The sequence below is a fragment of the Ranitomeya imitator genome, chromosome 3, assembly GCF_032444005.1.
Source record: "Ranitomeya imitator isolate aRanImi1 chromosome 3, aRanImi1.pri, whole genome shotgun sequence".
Taxonomy (NCBI): Eukaryota; Metazoa; Chordata; class Amphibia; order Anura; family Dendrobatidae; genus Ranitomeya; species Ranitomeya imitator.
In genome coordinates this window covers 709,109,806-709,125,285 of record NC_091284.1, presented here as the reverse complement: position 1 = coordinate 709,125,285, position 15,480 = coordinate 709,109,806, and the positions used below count along the sequence as shown (strand labels likewise).

The window sequence follows — 15,480 nt, the reverse complement described above, 5'->3', positions numbered from 1 at the left end:
AAACGCTTGATTGTTCAGTGATCTGATCATGCTTCAAAAGTTTGGCAATTACAAGACTGCTGCATCCCTCTGCAAGACATCTCACAATTTTGGACTTTTCAGAGCCCGTCAAATCTCTCTTCTGACCCATATTGCCAAAGGAAAATAAGTTGCCTAATAATTAAAGGGCCACTGTCACCCCCCTCCAGCCGTTATAAACTAAAAGAGCCACCTTGTGCAGCAGTAATGCTGCATTCTAACAAGGTGGCTCTTTTAGTTTTTGTTTCTGTTATTCCCACAATAAATGTATTTATAATTCTGCTGAAATACCTGTCTTTGTCCATGGAGGCGGGACTGAAGCCTCCTCTTAGAAGCGCCCAACTGCCGTCAGTCATCTCTTGTGTAGATTTTCGCCGCCCCCTCAGCACTGTTATTGTGTGAATTCCGGCGCCTGTGCTCTGCTCTTCTGCCTTGCGCAGGCGCATAGAGCATTTGCCGTCCTAGCACTGGTGCCGGGTTCCGTTCTGCGCCTGTGCGAGCAGTGCGGCCACCCTGTTACTGAATCGCCGACCCGCACTTTGTTATGCATTATGCACAGTGCGGGGCTGGGATTCCTGGGCATGCGCACTGCGCTTCTCAGACGCTCCCCAGGTCCCCCGCCTTTCAGCGTTGCCGGAATATACAGGTATCCTTGCCGGCGTTTGGAACAGCCGCACAGAACAATGCTGGAAGGCGGGGGACCTGTGGAGCGTCTGACAAGCGCAGTGCGCATGCCCAGGAATCCCAGCCCCGCACTGTGCATAATGCATAACACAGTGCGGGGCGGGGATTCCGTAACAGGCTGGCCACACTGACCGCACAGGCGCAGAAAGGAACCCGGCACCAGCGCTCAGACGGATAATGCTCTATGCGCCTGCGCAAGGCAGAAGAGCAGAGAGCAGGCGCCGGAATTCACACAATAACAGCACTGAGGGGGCGGCAAAAATCTACACAAGAGATGACTGACGGCAGTTGGGCGCTTCTAAGAAGAGGCTTCCGTCCCGCCTCCATGGACAAAGATAGGTATTTCAGCAGAATTGTAAATACATTTATTGTGGGAATAACAGAAACAAAAACTAAAAGAGCCACCTTGTTAGAATGCAGCATTACTGCTGCACAAGGTGGCTCTTTTAGTTTATAACGGCTAGAGGGGGGTGACAGTGGCCCTTTAAGCACACCTTACATAGGGGTTTGATTTCATTAGACAACACCCCTCCTCATTACAGAGATGCACATCACCTGATTTACTTAATTGGTAGTTGGCTCTCAAGCCTGAACAGCTTGGAGTAGGACAACATGTATAAAAAAAAGGATCAGGTGATCAAATACAACTTGCCTAATAATTCTGCACACAGTGTATTGTTTTCATACCTTGTCTAAGGCATTGCACTATTTAACGCTTTTCAGGAGCAGAGAGATCCTTTTTTTTTCCCATATTTCTTGAAACCTGTGGCCTGCTTAATAATGTGGAACATCATTTTTAAGTAGTTTTCCTTTAATTAGAATCACCTGGAAAACTAATTATCACACGTGTTTAAGATTGATTGCAGTGATCCATTGAGCCTTGGGACACAATACTATCCATGGGTTTATTTGAAAAACAAAAGAATTAAATCTTTACGACATTTAAACACAATTTGCATAATAAATTGGAACAAAGTGTATATCATTAATAGGAGCTTCCCAACCTTCCATTTTAATCTTTTTCCTTAATGTTTTAATTAAGTTATAGTTTTAATAAACTGTATATAAATGTACTAATAATCTGTATTATAAGAATTATATGTTACATATGCCTAACACCACATGCTTCTGGATTAACTGTTTGAACTTTATTCGGTCATGTGCCTGGTTTGGTATTTTTTTTTTTTAAATGAATGCTTATAAGATGAACTTTCCTGACCGCTATCCTTTTTGGTTTTCATCCCGATGAAGAGGTCATGTAGAACCTTGAAACACGTTGACTTTTAAAAACCTCTAATATTAAACACCTTCGATTTTACCTCTGCCTTGAATATTATCAGCAGCGCAAGTGAATTATACCACTGGCTTTCACATCAATTTTTCTAAGCTTTCAAGTTGTGTTTTTTAGATTTAGAATAGAAAAGCACCACACAAATGCCAAGGATTGGAGTGAAAGTGTTGAACCTAGTTGCAACATGTGAGCTGAATTTTTTCAAATGATGAAAAATGGAGCAAACATTTTCAAAACATTTCTATTTATTCAGTATATAAAAAAAGTACATAATAATCGAGCACTAGAACAGTATTAGTATCAAGCTGAGTGTCCCAGCACAACCGCAGGTTTACCAACCACCATAGGTAATATAGGAGCCTTCATGTACAGTAATTTGGAAAGAAAATCAGGTTGCTTTTTTCCCCTTATTTTAAGACCTCATTCAGACATTCATGTTACATGTACTCGTTCTGTGCTTTTCACGTATTGAACACATACCCATTATAGTTTCTATGAGAATAGTCACATGTTCGTTTTTTTTTTATGAACTCTGTGTGCAAAACTCACAGAGCATGTCTGTTTTTTTTCTGTCTGCATGGATGAAAAGGGCCAATACAAGCCTATGGGTCCATGAAAAACATGATGACATCCGTGTTCTGTCTGTGTTTAACATTCTAACTTATTTATCCGTGAAAAACAGTGACGACATACTGATGTAAAAAACGAACAAACGGACCATACATTGATAAGACGCTGATCCAAAGCACTGATGATACCGGTACCATTTTTGCAAACGTGAGAAATACTGACATGTGAGTAAGGTCTAAAGAGAACCTGTCATGTCGGCTAATGCTATTATCTTGTGAATATAGGGCTAATCTACTGGTTAATAGCATTAGTGCCAGACTGAAAGTGCAACACTTGGGAGAAAATGAACTTTAATCCAGCTTTCAGTCATACAGGCGTCCTGACATGGCTACAATTTTTGCCCCAACAATTAGATTGACAGCCAGCTCAGCAGTGCATCAATGTAGGGCAGACTGTCAGTCAAAGTGCCGCAGTGTGTTTACAGCTGTTACTCTCAGTGCTGTGAGTGGTGACTGTAGCAGCATCAGCACACCACTATGACTGAAAGCTGGTGGCTCCCGGGATGAGTAAAGTTCATTTTTACTGTGATGGTCACCATACGACACAAACAATGATCACATCGTAATGCTGGGATTGGCTGGCGGCTCTCCTGGGTCGAGCATGACAGCATGTATTTTTATGCAGCTGTCACCCTCGAGTGAGGAGAGCCGCCGGCCAGTCCGTGCACTGCAATGCGATCGTCGTCCCTGTTATACGGGTGTCTGACTGCACCCTAGCGTTATTAACCTGCAAAGTAACCCTATATCTGTAGGTTAATAGCGTTATATGTCGTGACAGATTTACTTTAAATGGTTGTTGCCCCCCTCATCAAAAAGAAGTTATAGTTAGAGAAATCTGTCAAAAAAATTTAAAACTCAGAATAAGATCTTGGATTTATTAGTATTTTTTTAAATGGAGATGTAATATTTTTAAATCAGATTTATTTAATTGCATAACCGTAAATATGGGGTCTAACTGGACTCCATTTAAATGGAGCTAAGACATGTTTATATTTAACATCAGAAAATTTTGATGTTTCTAGGTATTTCCATGTTTTCTTTGTGAGTTTACATCCATCTCCTATATGTCTCCAAGTAGGATCCAAAATTATCTGGAAAAAGTAATTCCAAGAAGAGGGATCTGCAGTTACATGCTCCAAGAAGTAATATGCTCCACCCTAGAAAAAAAGACAGAAAAAATATGAAACACAACATTTCCGACAAGAGAGTGCTAGGCCATCTGAGTTTAGGGGCTATATTAGCCATTTAAATACACAGACTCAACTAACTGTATTGTCGTGGGTGGCCAAAAGTTTTGAAACTGACACAAATTTTGGTTTTCACAAAGTGTGGTGCCTCAGTTTTTATAGTGGATATTTGTATTACCTTTAGAATGCAATGAAAAATAATGAATGTAATGGCTCATGCAAACATCGGATCACAGTTGGAGCAATGTTATTCTATAGGGCTGTGGACATTTCCAATTTTTTTTCCTCAGAACGAGTCTGTTTGAGAAAAAAATTGCAGCATGCACAAGTTTCATCCAATATTCAGATCACAGTAGGCCATGTAAGTCAATGGGTCTGTCAAAAAAAATAAGACAGCACTCGGATGACATCCGAGTGTGCTCCGATTTTCACAAACTGACAGAATGGAGAATTTTTTTTCCATCTGCTCTGGATCAAAGAAAACCGGATCACACTCTGATCAAACTGTGGTAAGAGTGTGATTAGCATAATTGTCCCAATTCTCTCAGATGAGAGAAAATACGGTGGTGTGACTCTAGCCTAATAATGAGTAATAAATATGATTTTCAATAAAATTACAAAGTTATTCTTTGCCATGAAAATTAACTTAATCACAAAAACCTTATTCAAAGAGAGTGGTTCGATTTCTGTGAAGAAGGCTTAATGGCGCTCAAAAAAGTCCAGCAAGTGGTAGGACCACTTCAGGATTCAGCCATGCGATCGGTTCAATGTAATGCAGGTGATCTGAATGCAACAGCGGAGACAACAAGCGGGATCAACAATATACTTCTACTTTATTCACTTAACAGGGGTAAATGCGGGAAAGGTTATTATCACAGATAAATCGCACAAGAACAATATTCACATGATCATTTACAGGCTATTATATGCATAAAGCTATATTGGTTAGTACATGTCCTTGAGATAGGTTTGGGGTCTACAGTCCAACTTTGGTCTAACCGGGAAGGGAGCAAACTCTAAATGTAGCAAGAACTGCTTCTAGGGCACCCTTGTGACTTTCCGGGCCCTGACAATGTCTAATAACACTTTCTGGGCCCCTTTAACCCCTTCATGACCCAGCCTATTTTGACCTTAAAGACCTGGCCATTTTTTGCAATTCTGACCAGTGTCCCTTTATGAGGTAATAACTCAGGAACGCTTCAATGGATCCTAGCGGTTCTGAGATTGTTTTTTCGTGACATATTGGGCTTCATGTTAGTGGCAAATTTAGGTCAATAAATTCTGTGTTTATTTGTGATAAAAACGGAAATTTAGCGAAAATTTCGAAAATTTCACAATTTTCACATTTTGAATTTTTATTCTGTTAAACCAGAGAGTTATGTGACACAAAATAGTTAATAAATAACATTTCCCACATGTATACTTTACATCAGCACAATTTTGGAACCAAAATTTTTTTTTGCTAGGAAGTTATAAGGGTTAAAATTTGACCAGCGATTTCTCATTTTTACAACGAAATTTACAAAACCATTTTTTTTAGGGACCACCTCACATTTGAAGTCAGATTGAGGGGTCTATATGGCTGAAAATACCCAAAAGTGACACCATTCTAAAAACTGCACCCCTCAAGGTGCACAAAACCACATTCAAGAAGTTTATTAACCCTTCAGGTGCTTCACAGCAGCAGAAGCAACATGGAAGGAAAAAATGAACATTTAACTTTTTAGTCACAAAAATGATCTTTCAGCAACAATTTTTTTATTTTCCCAATGGTAAAAGGAGAAACTGAACCACGAAAATTGTTGTCCAATTTGTCCTGAGTACGCTGATACCTCATATGTGGGGGTAAACCACTGTTTGGGCGCACGGCAGGGCTTGGAAGGGAAGGAGCGCCATTTGACTTTTTGAATGAAAAATTGGCTGCACTCTTTAGCGGACACCATGTCACATTTGGAGAGTCCCTGTGTGCCTAAAAATTGGAGCTCCCCCACAAGTGACCCCATTTTGGAAACTAGACGCCCCAAGGAACTTATCTAGATACATAGTGAGCACTTTAAATCCCCAGGTGCTTCACAAATTGATCCATAAAAATGAAAAAGTACTTTTTTTTCACAAAAAAATTCTTTTAGCCTCAATCTTTTCATTTTCACATGGGCAACAGGATAAAATGGATCCTAAAATTTGTTGGGCAATTTCTCCTGAGTACACCGATACCTCACATGTGGGGGTAAACCACTGTTTGGGCACATGGTAAGGCTTGGAAGGGAAGGAGCGCCATTTGACTTTTTGAAAGAAAAATTATCTCCATCGTTAACGGACACCATGTCGCGTTTGGAGAGACCCTGTGTGCCTAAACATTGGAGCTCCCCCACAAGTGACCCCATTTTGGAAACTGGACCCCCCAAGGAACTTATCTAGATGCCTAGTGAGCACTTTAAACCCTCAGGTGCTTCACAAATTGATCCGTAAAAATGAAAAAGTACTTTTTTTTTCACAAAAAATTTCTTTTCGCCTCAATTTTTTCATTTTCACATGGGCAATAGGATAAAATGGATCCTAAAATTTGTTGGGCAATTTCTCCCGAGTACGCCGATTCCTCATATGTGGGGGTAAACCACTGTTTGGGCACAGGGCAGGGCTCGGAAGGGAAGGCGCGCCTTTTGACTTTTTGAATGGAAAATTAGCTCCAATTGTTAGCGGACACCATGTCGCGTTTGGAGAGCCCCTGTGTGCCTATGCATTGGAGCTCCCCCACAAGTGACCCCATTTTGGAAACTAGACCCCCCAAGGAACTTATCTAGATGCATACTGAGCACTTTAAACCCCCAGGTGCTTCACAGAAGTTTATAACGCAGAGCCATGAAAATAAAAAATAATTTTTCTTTCCTCAAAAATGATTTTTTAGCCTGGAATTTCCAATTTTGCCAACGGTAATAGGAGAAATTGGACAATAAATGTTGTTGTCCAGTTTGTCTTGAGTACGCAGATACCCCATATGTGAGGGTAAACCACTGTTTGGGCGCATGGCAGGGCTCGGAAGGGAAGGCACGCCATTTGGCTTTTTAAATGGAAAATTAGCTCCAATCATTAGCGGACACCATGTCGCGTTTGGAGAGCCCCTGTGTGCCTAAACATTGGAGATCCCCCACAAATGACCCCATTTTGGAAACTAGACCCCCAAAGGAACTAATCTAGATGTGTGGTGAGCACTTTGAACCCTCAAGTGCTTCACAGAAGTTTATAACGCAGAGCCATGAAAAAAAAAAAATTATTTTCTCAAAAATGATTTTTTAGCCCGCAATTTTTTATTTTCCCAAGGGTAACAGGAGAAATTTGACCCCAATATTTGTTGTCCAGTTTCCCCTGAGTACGGCGATACCCCATATGTGGGGTTAAAGTACTGTTTGGGCACATGCCGGGGCCCGGAAGTGAAGTAGTGAAGTTTTGAAATGCAGACTTTGATGGAATGCTCTACGGGCGTCACGTTGCGTTTGCAGAGCCCCTGATGTGGCTAAACAGTAGAAACCCCCCACAAGTGACCCCATTTTGGAAACTAGACCCCCCAAGGAACTTATCTAGATATGTGGTGAGCACTTTGAACCCCCAAGTGCTTCACAGACGTTTACAACGCAGAGCCGTGAAAATATAAAATCATTTTTCTTTCCTCAAAAATTATGTTTTAGCAAGCAATTTTTTATTTTCTCAAGGGTAACAGGAGAAATTGGACCCCAGTAATTGTTGCGCAGTTTGTCCTGAGTATGCTGGTACCCCATATGTGGGGGTAAACCACTGTTTGGGCACACGTCGGGGCTCGGAAGGGAGGGAGCACCATTTGACTTTTTGAATAAAAGATTGGCTGGAATCAATGGTGGCGCCATGTTGCGTTTGGAGACCCCCTGATGTGCCTAAACAGTGGAAACCCCTCAATTCTAACGCCAACACACCCCTAACCCTTATCCCAACTGTAGCCGTAACCCTAACCACAACCCTAACCCCAACACACCCCTATCCCTAACAACAACCCTAATTCCAACCCAACCCTAACCCTAAGGCTATGTGCCCACGTTGCGGATTCGTGTGAGATTTTTCCGCACCATTTTTGAAAAATCCGCGGGTAAAAGGCACTACGTTTTACCTGCGGATTTACCGCGGATTTCCAGTGTTTTTTGTGCGGATTTCACCTGCGAATTCCTATTGAGGATCAGGTGTAAAACGCTGCGGAATCCGCACAAAGAATTGACATGCTGCGGAAAATACAACGCAGCGTTTCCGCGCGGTATTTTCCGCACCATGGGCACAGCGGATTTGGTTTTCCATATGTTTACATGGTACTGTAAACCTGATGGAACACTGCTGCGGATCCGTATCGGCCAATCCGCTGCGGATCTGCAGCCAAATCCGCACCGTGTGCACATAGCCTAATTCTAAAGGTATGTGCACACGCTGCGGAAAACGCTGCGGATCCGCAGCAGTTTCCCATGAGTTTACAGTTCAATGTAAACCTATGGGAAACAAAAATCGCTGTACACATGCTGCGGAAAAACTGCACTGAAACGCAGCGGTTTATATTCCGCAGCATGTCACTTCTTTCTGCGGATTCCACAGCGGTTTTACAACTGCTCCAATAGAAAATCGCAGTTGTAAAACCGCAGTGAAATGCGCAGAAAAACCGCGGTAAATCCGCCATAAATCCACAGCGGTTTAGCACTGCGGATTTATCAAATGTGCACATACTGAAACCCTAACCCTACCCCTAACCCTAGGCCTAACCCTAACCCTAGCCCTAACCCTAACCCTACCCCTACCCCTAGTTCTAACTCCAACCTTAGTGGAAAAAAAAAATTCTTTATTTTATTATTGTCCCTACCTATGGGGGACAAATGGGGGGGGGTCATTTACTGTTTTTTTTATTTTGATCACTGTGATAGGTTTTATCACAGTGATCAAAATTCACATTGGAACGAATCTGCCGGCCGGCAGATTTGGCGGGCGCAGTGCGCATGTGGATCGGAGCATGGGGGGGTGGATCGGTGGATCGGTGTGCGGGCGGGTGGATTGGTGTGCGGGCGGGTGGATTGGTGTGCGGGCAGGTGGATCGGTGTGCGGCCGGGTGGATCGGTGTGCGAGGGGGTGGATCGGTGTGCGGGCGGGTGGATCGGTGTGCGGGGGGTGGATCGGTGTGCGGGGGGTGGATCGGTGTGCAGGGGGGGTTGGATTGGAGCACGGGGGGTGGGATTGGAGCACGGGGGGAGCGGACAGGAGGACGGGGGAGCGGAGCACAGGACGGAGGGGAGCGGACCACAGATGGGAGGGCTGGGGGGGCGATCGGTGGGGTGGGGTGGGTGCACATAAGTGTTTCCAGCCATGGCCGATGATATTGCAACATCGGCCATGGCTGGATTGTAATATTTCACCAGTTTTTTAGGTGAAATATTACAAATCGCTCTGATTGGCAGTTTCACTTTCAACAGCCAATCAGAGCGATCATAGCCACGGGGGGGGGGGGGGTGAAGCCACCCCCCCTGGGCTAAACTACCACTCCCCCTGTCCCTGCAGGCCGGGTGAAATTGGAGTTAACCCTTTTACCCGGCCTGCAGGAGCCCAATCCGGCCATGATGCATATGCTGCGTCACAGGTCGGATTGGCACGGGTTTTCATGACACATACGCTGCGTCAAAGGTCGGGAAGGGGTTAAGGTCAGCCAGGCCTCATCTCATCTGTAGCCTCGCCCCTGCCCACACCCGCTACCGTGACTATGTGCTGAAAGCAATGGCATTGTTCACTCGCATCCTACGATCACCAGCTGAGGTAAGAGTCTCTGGTCTTGAATTCTTGGGGTATGTTTGGTGCTTGACCGCCAACAGGCATCTCCTCGATATGGTAAAGTTGGGGGCTGGTCATCGACTCTTGACATCTGGGGTGTCATCTGGATTCCAGGTCTTGACCGCCATTGCTCTGGTCTTCGGTACTTGACCAGCATCATCTGGATTCCTGGTCTTGACTAGAGTTGTCTGAAACTCACTCACTGGCTCACGACATTCCACCTGTCTTGCTCTTCAAGTATGTCCCAGTAACTCAGCCGGGACGTCCCTCGAGCTTGGTTTGGCTCGGCTCACAGCCTTCCACTGGAGTGGGGCACGGATCTTCCTCACAACTCAGGTCTTCTCCGACATCTGACCGCTCTGGGACCCTTCTGTAGCGATAGTGGCTGCAAGCACCAACTGCTCTTCTCAGCCTGGCCAGGCCTTTTATATTAAGGAAGTCCTTCCTGATCAGGTTCAGCAGGCAAATTCAATCCCCCTGGAAATCTCCCAGCACAATTTGTTTCCTGATAACACAATTATTTCTTTTTTTAACTTTCAGTTTCAGTTTGGTCCAGCAGATGACTGTGTTTGCTTACTGTTACTCAGTCTCTATTGTCCATCTCTACATTAACACCAGTGCAGAGCTTGCTCAGAAATAGCGGGCAGACAGATGTCAGTGCATCTGCACGCACAGGGAGGAGATGACTTTTGGTGTTAAGAAGTCAAACAAGCCACTTCTCTCTAAGAAAAAAATCAAGGACAGAACTGACATTCTGCAGGACCTGTAGGAATTGGGCTGCAGAGGATTGGGGCAAAGGTATTTCTTCTGATGAAGCCCCCTTCAGAGCATTACTTTAGTCCTGTGTAATGCCAGCACTAAAGTACAGTATAGTGAAACCATTCATGTGTGGCATTGTTTTTCGTCCAAGAGAGGGGGCTCACTCATAATTTTGCAGAAGTTTTGAAAAATGAGGGTCAATCTGTAAATATTGAGTCTTTACATAAACTTGAAGTTTGCCAATAAAAGTGCAAAAACTTATGAAATGCTGATAATGGTACTTCAATAACCATAGTAACTGACAAAAACATCTTAAAAACCTGAAGCAGCAAATATTGTGAAAAGCAACATTTGTATCCGTCTCAGATCTTTGATCCACGATGGTATAATGACTGCTAGAAAGTGATGGTTTCTGTACTGGATGTCCTGACTCCTGACCAGAGGTACTGAATTTGAAATGAAGAGATGCATAGCTGTCACACAGCCACTAATCCTGTTAGTGTCACCAGTGGCCTCACCTGCACTCCCTGGAAGCCGCATTTGCCCACAGTGATGTACTGTATAAAGGGTCTCTGTAAAGCAGTGTTCACATATGGGCCAATAAAGATCTGTTGTTACTCTACATTGAAAAACACAGTCAACTATATTTTTAAGAGTAATCCATCAAATTAGGTAAATCTATTTTTATAATGTGAGTTATATTCAACTGTATGGAATACAGTTACAGTGGGTGAAATAAGTATTTGATCCCTTACTGATTTTGTAAGTTTGTCTACTGACAAAGACATGAACAGTCTATAATGTTAACCCCTTATCGATATCAGGCGTAATAGCACGCCGATGTTGCTATCCCCAGCTTAGATGTGGGCTCCGGCGGTGAGCCAACATCTTTTCTGGGACATGTCAGCTGTTTTGAACAGCTGACATGTGCCCGCAATAGCTGTGGGTGGAATCGTGATCCACCCATGGCTATTAACTAGATAAATGCCGCTGTCAAACTCTGACAACGGCATTTAAATCGCGCTTCTGGTCATCGGCCCAGAAATATGCGCACCGGTGACCCCGTCACGTGATTGGGGGCCATCGGTTCGTCAGCATGACAACCAGAGTTCTCCCGGATTGCTATGAGCGCCATGCAGTGGTCAGTGCTCATAGCAAGTCAGTAATTCAGCTACGTAGAGGTGAACTAATCATCGCCTCTATGTAGCTGAGCCGATCGGGCTATGGCAGCTTCTAGTCTCCGATGGAGACTATTGAAGCATGCCAAAAGTTAAAGAAAAATGTTTTTAAAAATTTAAAAAATATATAAAAGTTAAAATCACCCCTCTTTTGACCCATTCAAAATAAAACAATAATAAAAAAAATCAAACATACACATATTTGGTATCACCGCGTTCAGAGGATTAACCTGATCGCTAAATAGCATAGCAAGAACAAAAGTCTAAACTCCAGAATTAAGTTTTTTTGGTCTCCGTAACATTGCATTAAAATGCAATAAGGGGTGATCAAAAGATTTTATTTGCACGAAAATGGTACAGTTAAAAATGTTAGCTTGGCATGCAAAAAATAAGCCCTCACCCAACCCAAGATAACGAAAAATGGAGATGTTACGGGTATCGGAAATTGCACAAATTATTTTTTTTTAGCAAAGTTTGGAATTTTTTTTCACCACTGGAACCTAGATATGTTCGGCATCTATGAACTCATAATGACCTGGAGAATCATAATGGCAGGTCACTTTTAGCATTTAGTGAACCTAGCAAAAAAGCCAAACAAAAAACAAGTGTGGGATTGCACTTTTTTTGTAAGTTCACAGCACTTGGAATTTTTTTCCCATTTTCTAGTACTCGACATGGTAAAACCACTTGAGTCGTTAAAAAGTCCAAATCGTCCTGCAAAAAATAAGGCTACTTTCACACTAGCGTCGGAATCTCCCCGTCACAATGCGTCGGGCAGAGATTCCGACGCTAGCGTTTAACGCACTGCACAACGGAGGCAGCGGATGCATTTCTCCCGCGCATCCGCTGCCCCATTGTTAGGTGCGGGGAGGTGGGGGCGGAGTTCCGGCCGCGCATGCGCGGTCGGAAAAAGCGGTCCGTCAGGAGCAAAAAACGTTACATGTAGTGTTTTTTGCTCCCGACGGTCCGCCAAAGCACGACGCATCAGTCGCACGACGGATGCGACGTGTGGCAATCCGTCGCAATGCGTCGTTAATACAAGTCTATGGGGAAAAAACGCATCCTGCAAGCACTTTTGCAGGATGCATTTTTTCTGGAAAACGACGCATTGTGACGGATTGCAGTTAACGCTAGTGTGAAAGTAGCCTTAGCCCTCACATGGCCATATTGACGGAAAAATAAAAAAGTTATGGCTCTGGGAAGGAGGGAGCGAAAAACGAAAGCGCAAAACCGAAAAAAGCTCCGGGGATGAAGGGGTTAAGGGTAGGTTAATTTTAACATTGAGAGATAGAATATCAAAAATAAAATCCAGAAAATTACATTGTATAAATTGTATAAATTTATTTGCATTTTAGTAACATAGTAACATAGTAACATAGTTAGTAAGGCCGAAAAAAGACATTTGTCCATCCAGTTCAGCCTATATTCCATCATAATAAATCCCCAGATCTACGTCCTTCTACAGAACCTAATTGTATGATACAATATTGTTCTGCTCCAGGAAGACATCCAGGCCTCTCTTGAACCCCTCGACTGAGTTCGCCATCACCACCTCCTCAGGCAAGCAATTCCAGATTCTCACTGCCCTAACAGTAAAGAATCCTCTTCTATGTTGGTGGAAAAACCTTCTCTCCTCCAGACGCAAAGAATGCCCCCTTGTGCCCGTCACCTTCCTTGGTATAAACAGATCCTCAGTGAGATATTTGTATTGTCCCCTTATATACTTATACATGGTTATTAGATTGCCCCTCAGTCGTCTTTTTTCTAGACTAAATAATCCTAATTTCGCTAATCTTTCTGGGTATTGTAGTTCTCCCATCCCCTTTATTAATTTTGTTGCCCTCCTTTGTACTCTCTCTAGTTCCATTATATCCTTCCTGAGCACTGGTGCCCAAAACTGGACACAGTACTCCATGTGCGGTCTAACTAGGGATTAATAATAATAATAATCTTTATTTTTATATAGCGCTAACATATTCCGCAGCGCTTTACAGTTTGCACACATTATCATCACTGTCCCAGATGGGGCTCACAATCTAGATTCCCTATCAGTATGTCTTTGGAATGTGGGAGGAAACCGGAGTGCCCGGAGGAAACCCACGCAAACACGGAGAGAACATACAAACTCTTTGCAGATGTTGTCCAAGGTGGGATTAGAACCCAGGACTCCAGCGCTGCAAGGCTGCTGTGCTAACCACTGCGCCACCGTGCTGCCCATAGGGATTTGTACAGAGGCAGTATAATGCTCTCATCATGTGTATCCAGACCTCTTTTAATGCACCCCATGATCCTGTTTGCCTTGGCAGCTGCTGCCTGGCACTGGCTGCTCCAGGTAAGTTTATCATTAACTAGGATCCCCAAGTCCTTCTCCCTGTCAGATTTACCCAGTGGTTTCCCATTCAGTGTGTAATGGTGATATTGATTCCTTCTTCCCATGTGTATAACCTTACATTTATCATTGTTAAACCTCATCTGCCACCTTTCAGCCCAAGTTTCCAACTTATCCAGATCTGTTGTGAATTCTGTGGCTGAGTTCACTTCTGTGGTCACAAGTGGTATTGCAGTCTCTGGGCTTCCTCCCTCAGGTGTTTTGGTGAGCTCGTTGGCTGCCTTGCTATTTAGCTCCACCTGAGTCTGTCTTCCTTGCTCCTTGTCAATGTTCCAGTGTTGGATCTGAGCTACTGCATCTTTCCTTGGCCTGCTGTTCTGCTAGATAAGTGCTTCTAGTTTGTTTTCTGTTTTTTCTGTCCAGCTTGCTATTAACTTTTGCTGGAAGCTCTGAGAAGCAAAGGGGTGCACCGCCGTGCTGTTAGTTCGGCACGGTGGGTCTTTTTGCCCCTTTGCGTGGTTTTCGGTTTAGGGTTTTTTGTAGACTGCATAGTTCTTTGCTATCCTCGCTCTGTCTAGAATATCGGGCCTCACTTTGCTGAATCTATTTCATTCCTACGTTTGTCTTTTCATCTTGCTAACAGTCATTATATGTGGGGGGCTGCCTATTCCTTTGGGGTATTTCTCTGAGGTAAGTCAGGCTTGTATTTCTATCTTCAGGCTAGTCAGCTCCTCAGGCAGTGCCGAGTTGCATAGGTAGTTGTTAGGCGCAATCCACTGCTGCTTACAGTTGTGTGAGGATAGTTCAGGTACTGCAGTCTACAGAGATTCCACGTCTCAGAGCTCGTCCTATTGTTTTTGGTTATTGCCAGATCTCTGTATGTGCGCTGATTACTGCACGCTGTGTTGCCTGATTGCCAGCCATAACAGTACAAGGAGCCACACCAATGATTCCCAATAGAGGGAAAAAAGAAATCCTGACAGCATTTTTTTTTCTTAGCTCTGTCTTCAGTCTTTTTTTCCCCCTAGACATTAGAGTGCTTCAGGACACAGCTGTGGACATGGATATTCAGGCTCTGTGCTCCTCAATGGATAATCTCGTTGTAAATGTACAAAAGATTCAAGATACTATTGATCAGAAATCGATGCCAGAACCAAGAATTCCGATTCCTGATTTGTTTTTTGGTGACAGAACTAAGTTCCTGAGCTTCAGAAATAATTGTAAGCTATTTTTGGCCTTGAAACCTCATTCTTCTGGTAATCCTATTCAACAGGTTTTGATTATTATTTCTTTTTTGCGCGGCGACCCACAGGACTGGGCGTTTTCTCTTGCACCAGGAGATTCTGCATTGAGTAATGTTGATGCATTTTTCCAGGCGCTGGGATTGCTTTACGATGAGCCTAATTCAGTGGATCAAGCTGAGAAAAATCTGCTGGCTTTATGCCAGGGTCAGGATGATGTAGAAGTATATTGCCAGAAATTTAGGAAATGGTCAGTACTCACTCTGTGGAATGAATCTGCACTAGCGGCTTTGTTCAGAAAGGGTCTCTCTGAAGCTCTTAAGGATGTAATGGTGGGATTT

At 43.6% G+C, this 15,480-nt stretch overlaps 1 protein-coding gene across 1 annotated transcript in view; it reads right to left on the bottom strand.

Moving 5' to 3' along the window:
- Nucleotides 1-2,220: 2,220 nt before the first annotated feature.
- The window catches only part of LOC138670894 (thiol S-methyltransferase TMT1A-like), a 34,932-nt gene continuing 21,672 nt past the window's right edge, over nt 2,221-15,480 (bottom strand). The window contains exon 2 of the mRNA XM_069758649.1: nt 2,221-3,779. Coding sequence (XP_069614750.1) covers nt 3,543-3,779 — 237 coding nt within the window. The 3' untranslated portion in view covers nt 2,221-3,542. The remainder of the gene's footprint in view (nt 3,780-15,480) is intronic.